Raw genomic sequence first — 21,592 nt, 5'->3', positions numbered from 1 at the left:
TACTCTAAGTAAAATGTATAATGAACAAACTAAGAAGAAATAATCAGGGTCCCTGGGTGGCTCAGTCAGTTAAGCCTCTGCCTTCAGCTCAGGTCATGATCCCAGGGTCCTGGGACTGAGCCCACACTGGGCTCCTTGCTTAGCAGGGAGCCTGCTTCTCCCCCTGCTTCTCATCTCCATTGTACGCACACTCTCTGTCACACAAATCCATAAAATCTTTAAAAAAATAAAGTTACTAGCTTTCTTTTTCCTTCTAAAAATGACAAAAAATAATATACTGATTAAAAAGAGTGACATGTCTCCTCAAGCTTTTCAGACGTTAAGTGGAATATCACAATAAAGAAACATAATTCTCTCAAATACAATTAGGTAAGGGAAGTATTTGACAATATGAAATAATGTCCATCCTATATTAAGGGGAAAAAAAGTCAGGTATAGAAAAATATGGCATGAACTCATACTATTTTTGTTAAGAAGAAAAACAAAAATGGACTGATGGAAAGAAAGAATTTTAAAAAGATTTGCACCGAAATGTTAGTGTTTATGTCAAGGTAACATTTTATTTTCTTATTTTTGCTTATTTGTGGTTTCCTAAATTTTCTACAGTGTTATTTAAAACTTATTTACTCCAGGTCTATCCACTGAAAGAAGAAACTACAACTGAATGAAGTTTACTGCTTTTTAAAAATACTTCTGTGACAGTACACGTCTTTGCATTATCAAAATAAATCCTAATACTCTCTACATAAGTAAAATCACTAGAAAAAAAAATAAAGATTATAAGTATATCTCCATAATTCTAGGCCTCTGTGTGCATATAATTTCATTGATAAAGCAGAACAACATATACATCAATTTCAGGAATGATGTAACAGTAAACCTTAAACTCAGCTGAACTCATGAGAAAACAAGAGTGTTACTCTTCATTTTCACATGAAAAACACTTTAAGGGGCACCTGGCTGGCTCAGTCAGTTAAGCATCTGCCTTTGGCTCAGGTCATGATCCCAGGGTTTTGGGATCCGCGGGGAGCCTGCTTCTCAGTCTCCCTCTTGCTTGTACTCTTGCCTCTTGCCTCCCCACTGCTTGTTCTCCCTCTTTCTCTCTCATGGTCTCTCTCAAGTAAATAAATAGGATCTTTAAAAAAATAAAAGAAGAAGAAAAACAATTTCATCTACTAAAGACAAATGGCAAGCTATTGATGGTCTGGCCCCAGATCGATGAAAATATAATTTATAGAATATTTGGGAAAGCCACTATATTCCAAATATCCTAGACTTGGCATATAAAAAAGACAGAACTGTTACACTGTAGCTACCTAAGGAAAAACAGCTTTGATCTATTACAGCCCATCTACATAGGAGAAACTATAAACAGAAAAAAGAACTTATGTTTTCTTTCCACTAAGGGAAATTTAATCCTGGAAGGGGCATCCAGTTGCACCATGTTTTGTCATTTTCTGTCCTCCACTGTGGGAACAAAGGACAAGCACAATTTACCAGCTTCTGAATCCTGACACCTCGTCCATCCCTCCAGCATCTCTGAGAAAGAAGGAAGTTCTGGACGCCAAATGCTTTGTGGGGAAGAAATATTTTCCACGGAAAAGTTTAGTCAGATGATGAACTCTTAGATCTCCGAGGCCAACCATACTCATCTTTAGCCATGATAGAATTCTCAAAAACACTGTAATTTTTTTTTTTTAAGTTTGTTTCATGTAGTTCTCCACTGTGAGTATTATTTCATCCAGGCAATGCCAGTTCAGAAAAACAACTGTCTGGTTTGCCTGAAATTACTCACATGAAATAACATCTCCCATCTGAGCCCAGCCACCAGTTACAATGCACTGACCACTTCTTATTGTTATAGCAGAACTAAATAAGAGATTAGCATCAACATTCGTTCGATAAAAAAAAAAAGCCCAATAATTAGTAGAGGTTTACTTTTTAAATCACCACAATGTTCATATTAGACAGCATTAAAATTGAAGCTTATTTTCAAAATTAATGTGAATATTTATATGCATTTATAGTATGTGAAAATTTGAATGTTTACGGCATTTATTTATGTATTTATTTGACAGACAGAGATCACAAGTAGGCAGAAAGGCAGGCAGAGAGAGAGGAGGAGGAAGAAGGCTCCCCACTGAGCAGAGAGCCTGGGGTGGGGCTTGATCCCAGCACCCCGGGATCATGACCTGAGCGGAAGGCAGAGGCTTTAACCCATTGAGCCACCCAGGCACCCCTGAATGTTTAAGTTTATCAAAAGTTTATAACGTGAGGGGCTCATGGGTGGCTCAGTTGGTTAAGTGTCTGCCCTTGGCTCAGGTCATGATCCCAGGGTCTTGGGATGGAATTCCACATCCGGCTCCCTACTCACTGGGGAACCTGCTTCTCCCTCTCCCTTTGCCTTCCACTCTGCCTACTTGAGCTCTCCCTCTGTGTCAAATAAATAAATCTTTTTAAAAAGTTTATAATGTAAAAAATTTTGTTTTAATGTTTTTAAAAGTCAAATACAATCATATAGCCCTTACTCTCTCCTGGCAGGAACTGCACCTACAGTATCCCCAGAGATTGTGCTGTGAGAACATTTTATGGTTAGTTAATTGTAATTTTGGTATTAGGCTGATACAAGCACATTGCTCTAGAATATGAAACTATGTATGCTTTATTTGGGGGTGGTTTTCAAAATTTTTTAAAAAATGTCTATAGCAGCAGAAAACTTCGTTAAAAAAAATTACCTGAAAGGAGATACACATTTTTGTCTTAGGTGACAAAAAAAGTCACAAATGTTTAATAAATTAAATATTTAAATTTACTTCCAGAAAAAATATCTTTTGAGGAAATAACACTCTTAAAAATAATCAAGACTAAAAAAACCTGAAACAGTAATTATGCAATATTTTCCTTAGTACTTAATATTCTTTTTTGCTTCTCTAGGGTATTTCTAGGTATTTCTAGGGTATTCTCTAGGGTATTTCTACCAATACTTTGGGGTTTTTTTGCATCCAGAAAGAATACTTAATAGCTTAAGAGCAAACTTTTTCTAAATTTACAGAAATGATAGAACCAAAAGATCAGATCATTTACCGAGACCTTTAAAAACTGTATCCCATATGATTTTGAACCATTCTCTTCCAACCCCCCTTTCCTTTCTCCTGTGCCCTTTCGTTTCCTGGCTGAGACAATGGAGAGGAAAAGACTAATATGGAATGGCAGGTCTCCCTAAACACTGGTAACATGAAAACAAACCAAAATACTACTTTTCCTGTATTCAAATGGCAACCCCCCATCTTTTTCTAAGATGAAGTCCAGAAGCAAGAGTTCAAAGCAATGCCCACGGTTGATAAAATCTCTGCAAAGCAGTCCTCCTGTTAAAAAGCTCTGTCACACTCTTCTTAACCTCCTACCTGGGACTTCACACCAGATTAAGACACACCAGGTTCTGGGGAACCACAGAGCATGGCCTCCAGACTCAGCCTTCATTCCAGAAAGAAACAAAATCCTATCGGCTCTTCTGAATGAGATATGATCTTCCAGGCATTCTGCAATTCTGGAAGTATTTGTTAATGATGAATTCCAGGTATGTGTACAGCATCTGTTCCAAGGGGCCACAAGGTCCCTGAGCCAATTATCCTATTCATTTTTTTCTCTCCAGGGACAGGTTTATGTTTCATCTTATATCTCTATTAGATTAGATGACTATTGTCCTTGGGGAAACTTTGCCCTATTAGATATATTCCGGAAGCCAAAGCATAAAAGTTGTAATGTTAAAGTCAAATTAACGTCCTTTATCTCTGTCCCCCACAACCCGTTTAAAGATAGATAACCCCTCCCTACTAAAAAATAAGCGAACTGGGGAATTGGCAACTGGAGAAAGTGAAGGAAATCTTTGTGACATCAAAAGTATGGCTCATGTCTACCTTAATCTGAGAAAGTGTATTTACTGGAAGGAAGATTGTGCAATTCAATGTCCACAAACTGTGTTTCTGTTTAACTATGTTGCTTTTTTAATGTTTATTTAAAAATGCATTAGTTTAAAAAGAAGTATGTTACCTGATACCAAATACACCATTGTAAAATGCAACTTTTACTATAAAAACAGTAAATATGTTATAGTTAATGCAAAAAAATGGAAAAGTAAGACCACATGCATAATCATACCACCCATTCATACTCAGGGTATAACATAAAAAAGACTATAGAAAACTAGAAAAGCAAAAGGACAAATAACCTCTTGATACAACTATCTTGTACCATTTGAGTATTATTTTCCTCCTGATCTTTGTTCCTTGTGCATACAGTCCTACCCATCCCTCATTGTAGGTAAGTTTTTAAAATTCTTTCTGATTGGAGTAGATGGCTTGAGTGCCTAGAAAAGATTTAATAATCCCCAACAATTAGCACAGTTTCACTAAAAATTAGTCATGATAAATTATTACCCTTTCCTCTTAAAAATAAAATTAGAAGATTTTTTTTTTTTTTCACTGTTTAGTAAGTCACTGGACAGTGTCCCATGATTCACTTCAGGACAATATAAAGTGTACTGGATAATAAATCAGATAAATTTGAAAGTGAATGAACAGGCTTGAGTATCCATACAAATATGCATTCATCTGTTTAACACACACAGAGTACAATTATATGCCAAATTCTGTGACAGGCACTGATTTCAAAGCTAGAAGAAAAAAATACTCAGTTATGAGTCAAGTTCCTGCAAACCACAAGGGAAGACCCAGTGGATTTTGGTGGGTGGGGAGGAAAAGGGATTTTAATTTGCATTTGAATAGACAGCCAGGGATGAGGGCTACTGCAATAGGTAACACTAGGAAGGGGCCTTGGAGCCAGGTTTTAAATGGCCTTTCACACCAACCAAAACAATTTGGACTAGTCATATAGACAGTGGGGGTTTGTAGGGCAGGCGTGACAGGATGGGATCTGTGACTTCTGCTGAAAGACTAGGAAGACAATAGAGGGAGGAAAGTGAGTGAGGAGACAAAAGGTAGAATAGAATAGGAGACTGAGGGAGAGCAGGGATAATGGCTCTGAGCCAAGAGAAATGACCAGAGTCAGATCACGAAGGTGCCCTGAAGCAGACAACAAAGGAAGCTGAGCAAGTTGGAAGTAGTTCAGTTTGTGAAATCAACGGCCTGTGAAGACAAACCCAAAGAATGTCAGATGGAATCAGCATCATCAAGCAGTACTCCCAGTAACAATTACCTGGGAATACCTTTCACTGTACCTGGGCACCTCCACAGTCATATGGACATACTCATTCTCAATCTCCGACACGAAGCTTGCCTGTGTAATCTGAAGAGAAACCATCTCCTCTAACTGAGTCTGGCCAAAATATCTGTTGAAGGATCAGGGACACAACATGGTTCTTGATTTTTTTTTTTTTTTTTAACCCCAAACTGCCCTCATCAGTAGAAAAAGAACTCAATAATTGCAAAAAACTAAGTACTAATCAAAATGATGTCACCACAAACAGTGTCAGCAATCAGAACATACAAGTTCAAAAAAGGATTTCTGCAAATGCGAATGCATGAGCAGTAATTGAAAATCACTACAACTCAAGATAACCCTTGAGTCCTTAAAATTTCCAGAATGTCATATGTACAATAAGAGCTTTGTAATGTTCCAAAGGACCACATGGCCAACCTACCAGTAGATTAAAATTATAATTCTCTTCTCCCCCACCGCTATTCTTTAATACAGACTTGCTCATTTTAATATCTATGTACCAAGCTTTAAAATTGATTAGCAGTTTCCTAGTCTGTCACATTGAATTGTCCAAACCCAAAGCATGGGAGTCCTAATTTTTGATTTTTCAGAAGTGACCATGTGAATTATCAGTGGACTGCAAATAATACACGAGAAATGGCTTAGAAAAGAAAGACTACAGGGTGCCTGTGTGGCTCAGTTGGTTAAGAAACTGCCTTCAGCTTGGGTTATGATCCCAACGTCTCAGGATCAAGTCCCATATAGGGTTCTCTGCTCAGCAGGGAGTCTGTTTCTCCCTCTGACCTTCCACCTCTCATGCTCTCTCTCAGATAAATAAGTAAATAAAATCTTTAAGAAAGAAAGAAAGAAAGAAAGAAAGAAAGAAAAAGAAAACCTACAGAGGGCATAATAGCAATTTTCAAATGCATACAAAATGGTCATTTGGAAGGGGGAATTAAATTCAGGTAGAGTCAGCACAAGGACTAATGGAGGAATGACGGGGATACTCAACTTTCAAGTCATTATGTGTAACAGCTTTCAACAATCGGAGCCACCCCCAGTGGAATGGACGGAAGAAGGCTTCTCTAGAACATCCTCAGGTTCTCACAATAGGTGACCAAGTTAAAAAGAAATCGCTTTACCCTGTTAGAAAACTAGTCCTAACAAACATTTGGAAATTCTATCTATAATCTTCTCTGCAGTCAAAAAAACATAGTTTAAGATACTTGATAGCCAGGTGCCTGGGAGGCTCAGTCAGTTAAGCATCTGCCTTCAGCTCGGGTCATGATCTCAGGGTCCTGGGATCAAGTCCCACATCAGGTTCACCACTCGAGGGGTGTCTGCTTTTCCCACTCCCTCTGCCCCTCCCCCTGCTTGTGCTCTCTCTCCCTCTCTCAAATAAATAAATAGAATCTTAAAAAAAAAAAAAAAAAAAACTTGATTGCCTGCCTAGGTCTTTCCTTCTAGCCCCCCCAAAGTAAAACTGATCAATGATGAGTCATAAAGATAATATTCATTTTTTTCCCTTCTGTTTAGAGCCTTTTACATCATGAATACTGAGATATTCTGAATTTTCAGAACAGAAGCCCTATAGGTTAATGCCATTGATTCTTTTATTGTGGAATGTGTCATGTTTTTTGGAGCCATCGATGAAATAAAAGCATTGTTAAAAATGTTTATGTAATTTCAGATTCACTGTGTATTATTCAATAGCACACCATAAAATATTTGTTTTAACTAGCTAACCCTCATTTATTTATTCTAACTGTTGAGAAGTTAATTCAGGTTATAATGAAAAATTTCAAATGTGTCAGACAGTACATAGCTTTTGAAACATCTTTTAGGAGGATGTGAGCAGAAAGTTTGAAGCACACTCCTATAATCTAGAAAATCCCATGAAACTATCTGGGTTTTCTGATTAAGCATCACAATGTCCCTAGATTTTAGTCATCTCCTAATCTCATGTCAGTACTAAGTGTTATAGTCCTTCATGGGGCCATTTTTCATGAGAGCAGAATTTCTATACTTCATGAAAATTCCTACCTAACAGGACAATAAGAGAAAACACAGTATAATCGCTCTGACAAATAAAAGCTTCTCAAATTTGACTTCAGAAAAAAATTTTAAATTTCTTCATTTCCTGGACCTTTGGGTCATTTCCACATTTAACTGCTACTGTTCCAAGTATCTACAAATTCCAAGCATCTACAACATTAGGTCTGAAAGAAGAATTTCTCTACAGTTGATACAGACCAAGGGGACAGTCCACTTACAACTTACATGTTTATTATCTTAGAAATTAGTTATAAGATACCTCTAAGAGCACGACACACTTCCCCTCTGCTGTCATCACAAACAGGGGCAAATTGCCCACTGCATGCGAACTCCAGGCCTGGATGGGGAGCTGTTGGTTGGTAACCTCAGGAGTCCTCCAGGTGAAATTCCCAAAACAGGTCCCTTGTGCATGGAGCCCTAAGAAAGAGGCAGATCACTCCAGACTGGTACGCGGCCATTTTAAAAAGCAAGGGAATTTACATATGAGGCTGGTCTTCAGAAGCTGCAAGACAGGCAGATCTCTGTCCCTGCCTGCCGGAATCTTAAGAGTTGGTACAAAGGCCTTCATGGGGTTCAGTTGTGTATATAGTCAGATGGTCTCTGGTACAAAGGCCTTCACAGGGTTCAGTTGTGTATATAGTCAGATGGTCTCTGGTACAAAGGCCTTCACAGGGTTCAGTTGTGTATATAGTCAGATGGTCTCCCTAAACATGACTCTCTCAAGGCTGCGTCCTTGAAGTGGCTTGTAGTATGGGAACAATGAGAAGAACACACATCTCAAAAACAAGGGAGGGAATGATGATCCTGCAAATGCCAGGTCTAGCTTGAGGGTCAACAGGCAGACATGTACCCTTTGATGACTCCTTCAACAGGAGCTAAGAGAAGAAGGAATAAGCACATGGATGAAAAGCTCCCCCATACTTTGAGAACCCCTAATGGACCTCCTTGTCTCAAGAATGAGAAAACTGGGAACCTTAAAGGACTCCCCTTCAGTTTCTCTACCACAAGCTCACTGATATTCCAGAACATAAGAGAAAACTGACATGTAATCCTCCCTTATTTTACTTCACTAAGAAATCAAATAGCCATGTTTCTTTCATTGAAATTAGATAGATAGATAGATATCTTTGAACAGTAACCAAAGACTTACTTGAAGCCCAAACTTGGGAGTTTATAACTCCAAAATTTTCAGCCACTATAATTTCACTTAGGGATATAGTGATTTTACCTTCAGTGTGTGTAACACAATAGAGACACTATCGTACTCTTGTTGAATAAATTATTAAATGAGATAATCTCAAGTGTTTTATAGGAAATAAATTAGTAATCACCATCTATTCCCAGGACTGCCTCGATTTCACAGTTTGTTACGTTGTGATGGAAGATAAAGCATTTTTTGAAAATGTTCCAAATGTTCATGGTAGAGTTGCCCCCCCATACTTTTTTAAAAATCACTTTTTTATTAACAATATATTCTCTTGCTGGGCTCGTTCAAATTATAGGTTTCTTGACGGCAAAGTCGATGTCAGATTTTTTTCTTTTTCTTGTTTTTTTTCCCTCAGTGCCTATCCCTTGGTAGTGTCTCCTGGGTAATGGGCCTTTTTGTCATATTTGGAGAACTGACTGCATAGCCACTTAGGGTGACCTCAGTTCTACCAGAATTTAATTATGATTCCTCCCTTTTTCTTTTGATGCCATAGAGTCTATGTGCAGACAACAATAAAGGTATAATAAAAATTATATACGGTCCTGGACACTGTTCTAAGGACTTAATGTGTAATAAATTGTCTAATTCTCCCAGCCTGCTAACGTAGATTCCCTCATTAACATCCCCAATACTATTATTATCATCTCTCTATTTAAAGATGAGGGAACTGAAGCAGAAGTGCTAATTCATCTGCTAGAGAGATGGTCACTCAGCTGCTATGTGGCTCAACCAGGTCTTGAACCCAGACACACTGGCTCCAGAGTCCAAGTGTTTAATACCAACTTGGACTCCAGAGTCCAAGTGTTTAATACCATGGTTTAACCACCATGCTGGAATACCACAGCGCACACTCATCACCACACCTGTGGAAAACTGAAAAATAAATGCAAATAAGAGAGTCTAAAAATGTGTGGGAAGTGCAAGAGGCCACTCGTTCTCCCTCCACACTGAAGCCCAGTCTCCAGGCTTTCTCTCCTCTTTGGCTGTTGCCTTACAGGTTATTTATAGAGAGAGAAGCAGAGTTGTTTTCCTTAATTCAGAAGGTGATGAAAAATATATTTCTATTTCATATATTAAACTAGTTGCCAGAAGTCACTCTAGAGATGAAATTATTCACAATAAAGTTGTCATGCTAGACAAAAGTGAATATGCTTAATATATCCCAAGTGTGAGCAAATAATAGCTAACTGGGAAAGGCCCAGTAGAAAGAACTTGTAAAAGCAAGAGGAAAATACACCCAACTAAATTGTCTGGATCTCATTTCAAAACAAATAAATATAAATTAAAGCAATGGGATATCCTATTTTGCATGAACTTATCAAAGATTTTTGAAATGCGATCATCTTCAGAGCTAAGAAGGACGTGAAAACTGTCCTTCCTTGCTGGAGTGCAAATTGGTTCCACTTTTCTACACATGAGCCAAGCCATAGATATCATAAACCTTAAAAAGAGGTAATTCCCCTGCATTACAGTTCGTATTTATACAAAGGAAAACATTAGATAAGTTAAAAATTAGTATGCAAAGATAATCAGAGGACTAGTTCTAATAGCAAAATCTTAGGCATTTAACATGTTCAACAGTAGGCAATGGTTACCTAAATTAATATGAGTCCAAACGATACCAAACAATAACATATATGGAAAATACACTTATGGAGAGGTTTTAGCGGTAGGTTTGTAATGTAAAGAGGGAAATATGTAACATAAGAATTGTAATGAGATGATATATTAAATGTAAAGTGCCCACTGCAGTCCCAGCACGCAATAAAGAACTCAATCTATCAACAGTTTGCACTGAATGATCTAAAGTATATCAAAACCTTGGAAACAAGGCTGAAGGAAATGTGGCAAAAGAACAGTGGATGCCTCTGGATAAGAAAGATGTTTTATTTCCCACATCTTTACGTTTTCTAATGTTTTCATGCCTTTTTTTTTTTTTTTAAAGATTTCATTTATTTGTCAGAGAGAGAGCGCACAGGCAGGCAGAATGGTAGGCAGAGGCAGAGGGAGAAGCAGGCTCCCTGCCGAGCAAGGAGCCCGATGTGGGACTCGATCCCAGGACGCCGGGATCATGACCTGAGCTGAAGGCAGCTGCTTAACCAACTGAGCCACGCAGGCGTCCCGTTTTCATGCCTTTTTCCTACAGTATTTCTTTCTGCAGAACGAGATCAAGGACTTAAAACTCACCAACAAAACAAGTAAAAGTACATCTTAATTCTTCACACCGCAGGAACACACCTCAAAGAACAGGGACATCCCCGACCCACACATCTTTTTTTTTTTTTTCCTTCTGGCAACAGTGGGTGGCTATTTACCCTAGCTACTAAGACCTGCCTGGAGTTAAGAAGGGTATAGTCAGCGCCAGGTGGAAACACATTCCTGGAGTCTAGAACCAAGCTGAATGTACGAGGCTCGTGGAAGAGAAGCAGACAGAAAGCATGCTTTATACAAAAAGTTCCCAATCTGTTGTTTGCTTGTGGCAAAACTGGAATTGTTTATGACAGAAGCAACATTAAAGGTGACATGGCTTTCCCCACTCCTAAAAGTGTTGATAGATGAACACACACTATTCAGGAAATACTTCTTAATGATTAAGGCATTTAATCATTTTTTTAAATCATTTAATTTAGTTACTTATTATCTATCTAGTTTAATGTTCACTACAACATTTAGAGGTGTTTTTTGTAGTGACCCTGGCCTGCCGTGTTCAGGATCCCTTAGGAAAAATTTTTTAGAGGCACTTTAGACCCTTGAATAAAACCACAATTTCCTTCTGTGTTTAGAGTGCTTCAAGTGACCAAGTGCACTGTTTATTGAGTATTTATTCCTATTCAATGAGGGGATGATCAAGGCCTCAGTGACAAATTCTTCATCTGGCCTGGAGCCCATTCCTCCCTTTTTAGTCCCTACCTGCAAATCCCAACTTGTATAACCACACTGAGCCTCATTTCCTGTCCTAAGAAATCAAAAAAGATAATACATCAAAGGGTGATTGGGAGGATGTAACGGTTAACACATGTAAGCATTTTAAGAGAATGCCTTCGGGGCACCTGGGTGGCTCAGGGGGTTAAGCATCCCACTCAGGTCACGATCCTGGGATTCTAGGATTGAGCCCTGCCACAGGCTCCCAGTTCAGCAGAGAGTCTGCTTCTCCCTCTCCTCCCGCCTCTTCCCCTGCTTGTGCTCTCTCTCAAATAAATACATAAAATCTTAAAAACTAAAAATAAAAAAGAATGCCTGCCATCAGTAAACAATTATGTACCAACTATTAGTATCATTACTCTAAAATAAAGAAAATCTACCCTACTTTTAAAGATCTTTAAATTCAGTCTGCCAAGAAGTCATAAAATTGAGAGCTAACTACAGACATTGATATTTATAGTACATTTACTAAGCTTCCTTCCCTTTTATTGTAATGATAACCACTACTAGTCTAGCTTTTAAATATTTAATGCACCCAAAGACTTTACTAGAAATCTCACACATTTAATTAAAAAAAAAAAAAGTTTTAGGAGTAAACCTTTTCAACTAGCTCCTATTTCCCCATTGTGCCTCCTAAAACAAGATCATAAAATTCTCAACTTCAAAACATTCAATTCCACTGAACTCACTACACCCGAATGAGTCAATTACCCCAGTGAGAGTGGGCCTAGTATCCTAAAAGCTTTCACATTTTATTAACACCAGCTTTTGAATAGAAGGAACAACTGGGCCTACAAGACAAAAAGTAAAACAAAACCAAAAAAAAGCCCCGAAACTTGAAGGTTTCAGCCATTATTAACTATTTTGAAGATTTTTAAAATTTATTAATAATCGGGAAAAATCCAAGTACTGCTCGGGATCGAACAAATTAATTAAATATTCAATTTTTGTGGTTTTAAAATATTTATTAAAATCAAATTGTTGGGGCACCTGGGTGGCTCAGTTGGTTAAGCCTCTGCCTCCGGCTCAGGTCATGATTCCAGGGTCCTGAGATGGAGCTCTGCACTGAGCTCCCAGCTCAGCCGGGAGCCTGCTTCTGCTTCCCCCTCTCCCTCTCCTTTTGACTGCCGTTACCCCTGCTTGTGCTTTCTCTCTGTCAAATAAAAAATAATAATAATAAAATAAAATCTTAAAATCATTATTTAACTAGTTTAAAAAAAAATAATAAAAGTCGAGGGGCACCTAGGTGGCTCAGCCAGTTGGGGGTCTTGATCTTAGGGTCACAGGCTGAAGCCTTGTGTTGGGCTCCATATTGGGCATGGAGTCAACTTTAAAAGAAAAAAAAGACAAAAAGCAAGTAAATTGGGACCTGTTTTGCAAATTTTAGAAGTATGTCCAGTTCAGCAAGGTGCTCTTTAAAAAGCAAGAAATAGAAAAGACATGGTCTATAATAGGGTATCAGTTTTCATTTTTTGAAAGTCACTTCAACGTCCTTATGTGTATGTGTGTACTTTTCTAGGTAAATGCCTGTACCTCTCCTAACAAAAATATGTAACATACATTTCATGGGTTATTTTCATAATCTTCAAAGAATGATGTATACTGTCCATTAAGAGTTAATGAATTCAAAAGTCCATTCAAAAATTCAGCCCCACGCCTGGGTGGCTCAGTGGGTTAAGCCTCTGCCTTCGGCTCAGGTCATGATCTCAGCGTCCTGGGATAGGGCCCCACATCGGGCTCTCTGCTCTGCAGGGAGCCTGCTTCCTCCTCTCTCTATGCCTGCCTCTCTGCCTACTTGTGATCTCTCTCTCTCTGTCAAATAAATAGATAAAATATTAAAAAAAAAAAAAATTCAGCCCCAGAACACAAAGAATCAATTAAAAAAAACAAAACAAAACAAAACACTAGCTCCAAGGATGGGTGTTAATAAAGTTAAAGGTTGGGCTAAAACATTTGAAATTTATCTTTAAGAAAGGGGTTAAACCTATTTCATTTAAAATATGTGATCATAGGGTACCTAGGTGGCTCAGTGGGTTAAAGCCTCTGCCTTCCACTCAGGTCATGATTCCAGGGTCCTGGGATTGAGCCCCACATCAGGCTCTCTGCTCAACAGGGAACCTGCTTCCCTTCCTCTCTCTCTCTGCCTGCCTCTGCCTACTTGTGATCTCTGCCTATCAAATAAATAAGTAAAATTTAAAAAATATATATGTGATCATAAACCTAAATAAAAACAGTTGAGATCCTCCAGCCTAAAAGACATTCTGTCAGTGATAATCCCTTAACCATACTGCAATTAGTTATAAAATTTTTAGAAAGAAAACTACCAAAATATGAAAATCTGGAGGAAATAAAATTATTAGAAAAATTAGAAAATTATCCATCCAGCAAAATTCCTTGTAATCAGTATGTCTTACTCATCTCAGCAAAGGGAAATGTAAATCTTTTTCACTTGTACATTTGGAGGGGAGGGGGCAGACAAGCTTTAAAGTTAAATTGCTGAAAGTTCACAGCAAGTAACCAATTAAACAGAAGTTTTTCCTAAAAGTATTTGTCATTACAACATACTAGGGTAAAGAACTTTAAGACTAAAAATTTTGAGTGCTCAGTATCTAAATGAATCATGATAAACACACAAGCTTGAACCTTGATGACTTACATGGACCCAATGTTGTGCAATGATTTTCGCTCAACAGGCTTACAAGTACAAATTCACTTCAGACTCTAGAACAATAATTTTTTAAAAAAGAACGAACCTATTTCTAAAATAAAATGATCAGAAGTTAAATATAATTAAGGATGCTACTTAAGTTCTGCGAATAACTAGACCAAAAGTTACACATTTGTACCAGCCTGTTTGTGTAGTCTGAATACAGATAAAGTTATAAACCTTAATATTCCAATAAAGCCATGTTATATTTTCATTCAAGTTTTCTAGGGCTATCAATAGAAATGTGTCTGTGGTATACATAGGTAATTTTTCTATGTAAATGACTGTGCTCTTTTAACACAGGTAAGCGGAAAATAAACGGGAGCAGGAAAATTTGAAGGTAGGGACTAGAAGATAGAACAGGTAAAGGTAAAGAACTAAGGCAAAGTTTGTGGACTGCTGTCTGGCTCTTATTAATGAAGGCCAGTCCAGCTCACTTACGTCCTTACATGAAACATTAAGTGGATCATTGAGTCAATTTTTAGATAATTCATTTTAGAAAATACTTGCACCACCCCACTTCTTCCCCTAAGAGGCTTGACGTGAACTCTGAAAATGCTTCATCCCAAAAACCCTACAAAATCATGCAAATCAAGAGGTTCAGATCTGTGGACTCATGTTAGGAACACGTATGTAACTGCCCAGGCCAACGAGGGTATGCATATCCAAAAAGCCACCAAGTATCTGAAAGATGTCACTTTGCAGAAGCAGTAAATGCCATTCCATCGCTATCATGGTGAAGTTGGTATGTGTGCCCAGGCACCTAGGTAGGTGTGCCAAACAGTGGGGCTGGACACAGGGTCAGTGGCCCCAGAAGGGTGCTGAATTCAGAGAGTAATGCTCAACTTAAGGGTTTAGATATTGATTCTCTGGTCACTGAGCACATCTGGGTGAACCAAGCCCCCAAGATGCACTGAAGAGTGAAGAACTTAGAAGGTTCGTGGTTGGATTAATCCATATGTGAGCTCTCCTTGCCACACCGAGATTTCCTTACTGAAAAAGAGCTGATTGTTCCTAAACCAGAAGAGCTTACGAAGAATAAAAAGATATCTCAGAAGAAACTGAAGAAACAAAAAACTCATGGCCCAGGAGTAAATTCTGCACAGAATAAATGCAAATAAAAATAGAAAGAGGATGTCGGTTATCTATTATGAAACATATTTTAAGTATCCTCAAAAAAAAAAAAAAAAACTTGGACCTAAAATATCCAGATGACTGAAGCAAAGATAAATTCTTGAATTAACTGAATAGTGTAACACTCCTTCATTTTGCTTCTTTGGCTAAAGACTGACTAGATGGGTATTTTATGCCCTCCTAAGTATTTCTAAGTCTCCATCCCTCACCTCCCACCCCACAACATTTCCACTGTTTAACTTGAAAGAATCTTCTTTCAAGAAGTATGCAAAATAACTCTCAGATCTGGAGAGGTCTTAGATCACATCTGACAATGTGATCCTGATACCTTTAGAATTATCATCACCTAACATTAAAAGCAACAAGCAGCAAGCCTTATTCACAAAACTCAACCTTCAATTTAACAAAATGCCCTATGTAAAAATTTTAGCATCACATGCTATTATTTATAACTAATGCAAATATAGGGATGGACAATATGATCATAAAATAATTTCCATTATTCCTGGAATCCTAAAATACCAAGGACTACGTGAAAATACATAATTTTTAAAAAGATACATAAAAGTTCAGATCAGACCTCCCACACACTTCATTATTTTCTAACACCATAACATAGATTGTATTTTTCTTCTCTGTACATTTTCTCAGTCTTCTCATTCTTAACCTAGTGTTATTACACCAATATCCCAGCACTCTCTAAAGCTTATTGAATGACGTGCTAAATTCCTCACTTAGGACTTTTCAATCCTAAGACTAATATGAACTGTGATTCCCCAAGGTGGCAAGAAAGATGAGTATTATATGGACATAGTATTTTCCTAGATATCTGACCAAATTTGTATTTGCTGTAGTGGCACAGATTAAATGAGACTCTGGTCTTTGCGGTTTCATGAAAGCAGACTGCACTATTCTCCAGCCATTTTTCTATAAATGAATATAGCAGATCACAAGGATCTTAGGGATCGATGCAGAACAATTGTCACTACAGGATAAACAACAGCTTAATAATTTGTCTGCATTTTAAAAGTTTGACATGCCTTATGATGCTCTATTTTGAGTAAAATACTAAGGCTTATGATGTTCTTATATGTGTTTCTTTAATACAGAAATTATACATCATGTTACTTTCTGAGCCTCCCATATAACAATGTACACTTCCTTTTAAATAGTGTTTCTTCCATTTCTTTTTTTTCTTAGTCAAAACAAATTTGAGGATCCCAAGATTTCCTTGGGTAGTATTTAATCTTAAAAAATCCTACACTAGCTTGTAGACCCTAAAATACAGAACACAAAATGTAAACAATTAAACCTTTATAACCAATACCTCGGTGGGGGAGTGGAGAAAGTCAGAAAAATATACAAAGCACTGAAAGGCTGGATATGTGAAGGATGCCAGAGAGGAGCGGGGGAGGGCCTCATGAGGTTCTAGGCAAGCCCTGTGATGACGTCACCTCACAGCCATAATGTTACAGCAGTCAGCACAGGCTTCCTGTTTTCCTATTGGTGAACACCGTGTCAGCCGACATCAGAAGATAATCATCATTGGCCAGACAATTACAACTGGAGCGACTAACTAGCATCCACCGCTGTTAGCACAAACCTGGCAGGTTGCTGAAAGAGAAGGCAGAGCCCAGCTGCCCTTCTCACTCAATGAGTTTTATGTCGCCTTGCCTTACTTCAATCACTAGGTGATTTCGCTTCCTTGCTAGCAGCACTTATAAATTAAATCAGCTATTGGTGAAAATAACAGGTAAAGGCAAGACATCTCATTAAAGGACAAAATGCCTTTCTTTTCAATGTTTTGAAATCGCAGACAGAGCTTTTCAGTGTAGAACTGGCAGTCAAAAATGCTACTGGGCATGCATGCATTTTCCTCTACCTCATCTAACAAAGTCGTGTGTATTGGATAACCTTACCGGAGATATTTTTAACTTGCCGTGTAGTTTCAAGATGAGGTCTCAGGATGATTCTCCAAGGAAATATATTTATTACTTTGTATTTCAACTGCTGCTCTATTATACATGGAACTATTTGACAGAAAATTGAAAAGGTCTCTAGTACTTATCCTGTGTTTAGAACAGTGAGTATAGGATTAATCCTTTGTTAAGGCAGCAATAAACCTGATAAGCTTGCCACAGTTGAACCCTGTAGTGTTTATACAAATACCACTCCAAAATAAGGGGTCCTTAACATTAATATGTAATAAGGTAATAGATTATGGAATCCATTAGGTAAAGGAATATGGATTATAAGATATGTTTAATAAACTATGCTTATTTAAGGTCCTCTTAAATAATGCAAAGTAGGACAGACAGCATACTGACAAAACAGCACTCCTGGCCTTTCTCACAATTCTTCAAAATGAGCTCATCTTTGAGAGAGGAGTTTTAATTTTCTGAATTAAAAAGCTTTGTTTGAAGTCATATCTAAGACATTTTTAAGGACAAGTGCAAATGATTCTCAAATGACAGCGTAGATGCTTCACAACATTTTGTTTTTCCCCAGAAGCTATTTCAAACCATTTTGAACAGGTAAGGCTTTGGTTTCCTAAACTTCCCCTGCCCCCAGGGGTGGTCTAAGCCTGGGTTATGGAGCTCCCTACTCCTGTTAACAAGGGCAAATAATAATAATAATAATAATCCTTTTCTTACACAACTTAGTCAAGACTTTGTGTGTTCCGGATTTGGGGGTGGGATCTGGGAGGTTTAGAAAACTGGACCCCCAGGATACTGGGAGAAATGCACACACACACACCCCCCCATAAAAAGGAGAAAGCAAGACAATTAAGGTCAGGAAGACATGCAAAGAAAGAGTAACAGCCTGAAAGGCTTTTTGACTGCAAGTTAAAAAAAATAGGGTCCACAAAGAAAAAGGAAGGGAAAAATCCCAGTAGGTGACTATGATATAGTATTCAAATGCAGGGGGGAAGCCAAATATGCTAAAGTTCCGGTATTAACAGGTAGTGCTGGCAATAAAATGGGCACCAGTAATCATTTTAACTCACTGGATAAGCATGTCCCCCAGCATCTGCCACGTACAAAGCGCCTTTAACGTGAAGAATGAGACAAGAACCGTGACCTAAAGAGCTTATGGTCTGATAGGAAGGAGGCACCGGCAGACATGTAAATATTCATATATACAAGTAAAAAGCCAGGAAAGATGTTGCCAGAAGAACAGTTGTAAAGAGCTAGAAGGAAACCAGTGGTGAGAGCTCAACAGGAGAAAATAACTTTGGGGCACATTTTGGCCATTTTCAGTCCCAATGAGGGCTGGGCCCTGTCTGGCTCATTGTGTGCTTGTTGAGTGAATGGATAAAAGAAGCCGGAAATGGTTACCTGGCCTCAGAAAAGGCAACCCAAATATGGACCTATGGACCTTAGTGGTGGAAGGGGCGGCTGGCCAACCGTGAATGGGGGTAGCCACGGCGAGGGGACGCCGGTTCCAGAAAGGCAGGCTCGGTAAAGGTGCAGCAAGTTGGAGACAAGGGAGACTCGATGGGCTGGAGTGATGTGGCAAGAGAACAAGACAAACAGCTGCAGGGAAGGCCCCGCCGCACAGCCGGCCCGCTTCGCAGCTCTGAGCGCCGGCAGCCTCAGGCCCCCGCCCCGCCCCGCCCCGCCTTCAGCACCACCCTCTACGCGGGAGGAGGAAGTGCCTCCGGAGAAGGTCCACAGGCCGCATGGGCGGAGAGGGGCCGCCTCCCCAAGCGCCAAAGGCCTTTCAGTGTCTGCACTCCTACGGGATCCAGCCTCGAGAGGTGTACCACCACCCTCGGCGCTCGTCCGCCCAGGAGGGGCCTCAGCCCCGCGCCCCAAGTGCTCGCCGCACTTCCAGGGCTTCGGAGCGGATCGTGTCCCCCTGCCAGCTTCCGGCTCCGGCCAGACGCGGCCTTCGGGCCCCCTCACGTCCCGCACCCAGTGGAGTCCCCAGCCCACCCATAGCGGGTGTGAGTGCGCCGAGCCCTCCACACCCGCCCCCAAAGGGCTGGGCCCAGCCTGCGCGCATCTCGCAGGGGTCGGGCTCGGCCCGGCTGCAGCCGCAACTGGCCAGCGGGCCTCGGGCGGGCGGGCTGAGCGGGAGGAGGCAGGTACCGCGGCCAAGACTTCCCGGGTCGGTCGCAACCGGGGACCGTAGGAAAGGAAGTTGAACCTCCCTCCACCGGCTCCGGCCCGCGGCACCGCCTCCTACTGCACCAGCCAGCCCCGGCCCGCGCCGCGCCCGCGTCTTTGGTTTCCCATTGATGAGAGGGGGGAGGGAAGGCAGGTCGTGACGCCGCGGGGCACGCGCACACGCGCACGCGGCGGCGGGCGGGATCCCTTGGCGCCGGAGAGCCCCTCATCCCAACCCTCCCATCCAGCACCCGGGAGGCTGCAGGCCACTGCCCAGCTCCGGGGGTGTTGAGCGTGCACTTTACTGATCGCCAGACCCGGGCTCAAGAAGATGACCGGAATGTCTGCCCCAGCACCTCGGTCTACAAGGAAGAAGCGAGATGAGCACACCCTCCCCTGTTAAATATTGCAAGGTGACACAGGATCTCCTCCCACACAGGGATTTTTCAAAAGGACTGGCGGAGGGAACACACTAAACAAGCAAGACTCTTTCCCTATTAGAAGTGTGTCTGGGGAGGAGCCCCCAAGGACTCTGCGGACCGAGGGGTTTTTAATCCGTGTCTCAACTCCAATCAACAGCTTCCTACTGAATTAGAACTGAGTGGGTCCAAAAGGCGTTCCCGTAAAACAGAAACTTAATAATGGCGTGGCTCCACTCGGTCGGGTTCATTCATTTTTATTACTGTTTTCATTGTCCCCTCCCCCCCACCGCCCCCGCCTCTTAATGAAACCGGAAAGGGATCCGCGTGGGGAGAGGGGTCCAGGCAAGGAGAAATCCGGCCGGGGAGCTGCAGAGAGCAGGGCAGTGAAGTAGGAGGGCTGCAAGGAGAAAGGAAGGACACGAGGGATAGGAAGAGGGCGAGGACCAGAGAGCGCCGGCGGGAGAGGGTTAAACGGAGCAGAAGCCTGGGTCCTTCCTACACTGCCTTTCACACTCAGCTTGCGGGAGCCAAGAGAGAAAACCCAAATCTAGATGAAAACCAGAAGGTAGTTCAGGTGCAGAATCTGGACTGGGGCATCTCTCCCGCCTTCCGTGTCGCGCAGACATCTACTCTGTACACTCATGTATGTTCTATGTTATATAATCTATGTTAAAGATGTATGTGTAGCCACGGTTCACACAGGGGCACTCACAGACCCACGCGCTTCATGCAGCCCCGGAGGTTCCCGCACCCGGGGGACCCGGGAACTCAGCGACCAGCTCTCTGCTGCCGGCGATTCATCGGCCCATTCACGCCCCAGACAGAAAACATCGACATTAAGGCGCACCGGGAAGACGCGCAGGGCTCCCGGGAAGAGTGTCACGCGAAAGCATCACCTACCAGTTTTCCTGCATCCACTGGATGGCTTCATTCTCGTTGAACTGCTTTTCGAATTCATATTCTTGTAAAGTCAACACTGACATGTTCATTGGGGCTGATCTTCGGAGTCGCTACGTGTTCTCTACACAAAATAAAATAATCTGTAAAGCGCTTGATTTCGAGTGCTCTCCTGTCTGTTTTCCCCACCCACCCCCCCCGAGGTCTTCCCCTCTCCGCTGGATCTCCGGGGGCCGGCCTCTCCCAGCCTCTCTCAGCTACATCCAGGGTCGAGCATTGCCTGTGCCACGGCTCCCAGCTCCTCGCTCCGCGGCTCTCCTCCTCCCGGCGTCCGCATCCACCGTCGGAGGAAATGAATGCCTTGCGGTCTTAGTGCCCGCACGTTTGTCCATCACCCTTTTTACTTGTCTACGGGGAAATCTCCTCCCCCTCGTGCGATCGGAAAATTAACCCTTTGCGAGAGAGAGAGAGAGCGCGAGACCTCTCGCCCCGAGGGGCAGTTTTGCTGACGCGAAGGTGACTAGGGGAGTGGAGGAAGGGCGCCGAGAAGGAGGAAACGGCCTCGAGGTCATTCACAATCCCCAATCCCAACCTCGTGGGCAGCCTAGCCTTGCCTTTGAATGTGGTTTCGGCTTGCCAGGAGCGGCCCTTAGGCGCGCGACCTGCAAGCTTGGCTAGTAGGCGATAAAGAAAACAGTAAACCCTGTCAGCTCTTTCACTGGGAGAGCTCCAGGCAAATTTGTGCTGAGATTACCCGTGAGAGGAACGCGCTTTCCACCTCCTTGCCCCTGCCCCCACTGTACTCTCGGGGTCCCCCACCCCAGAGCGATGGCTTCGACTGCGGCTAACCAGGGGCCCGGCAGCCCCCAGAGCTCCTCAACCATTCTCGAGCTGGGGATGGAAAGTGGAGAGAGACCAG

At 41.3% G+C, this 21,592-nt stretch overlaps 1 protein-coding gene across 1 annotated transcript in view; it reads right to left on the bottom strand.

Moving 5' to 3' along the window:
- ELOVL6 (ELOVL fatty acid elongase 6) overlaps positions 1-21,163 on the bottom strand; it is a 121,222-nt gene extending 100,059 nt beyond the window's left edge. The window contains exons 1-2 of the mRNA XM_004748076.3: positions 20,954-21,163; positions 20,677-20,797 (exon numbers count right to left, since the gene is read on the bottom strand). Of these exons, the coding sequence (XP_004748133.1) occupies positions 20,677-20,765 (89 nt within the window). The 5' untranslated portion in view covers positions 20,766-20,797; positions 20,954-21,163. The remainder of the gene's footprint in view (positions 1-20,676; positions 20,798-20,953) is intronic.
- Between the last annotated feature and the right edge of the window lie 429 nt (positions 21,164-21,592).

Source organism: Mustela putorius, unplaced genomic scaffold (genome assembly GCF_011764305.1).
Source record: "Mustela putorius furo isolate JIRA1106 unplaced genomic scaffold, ASM1176430v1.1 tig00000868_pilon_pilon_pilon, whole genome shotgun sequence".
NCBI classification, from domain to species: domain Eukaryota; kingdom Metazoa; phylum Chordata; class Mammalia; order Carnivora; family Mustelidae; genus Mustela; species Mustela putorius.
Note: the sequence above shows the minus strand (reverse complement) of the source record. Positions and strands in the feature narration are given on the sequence as shown.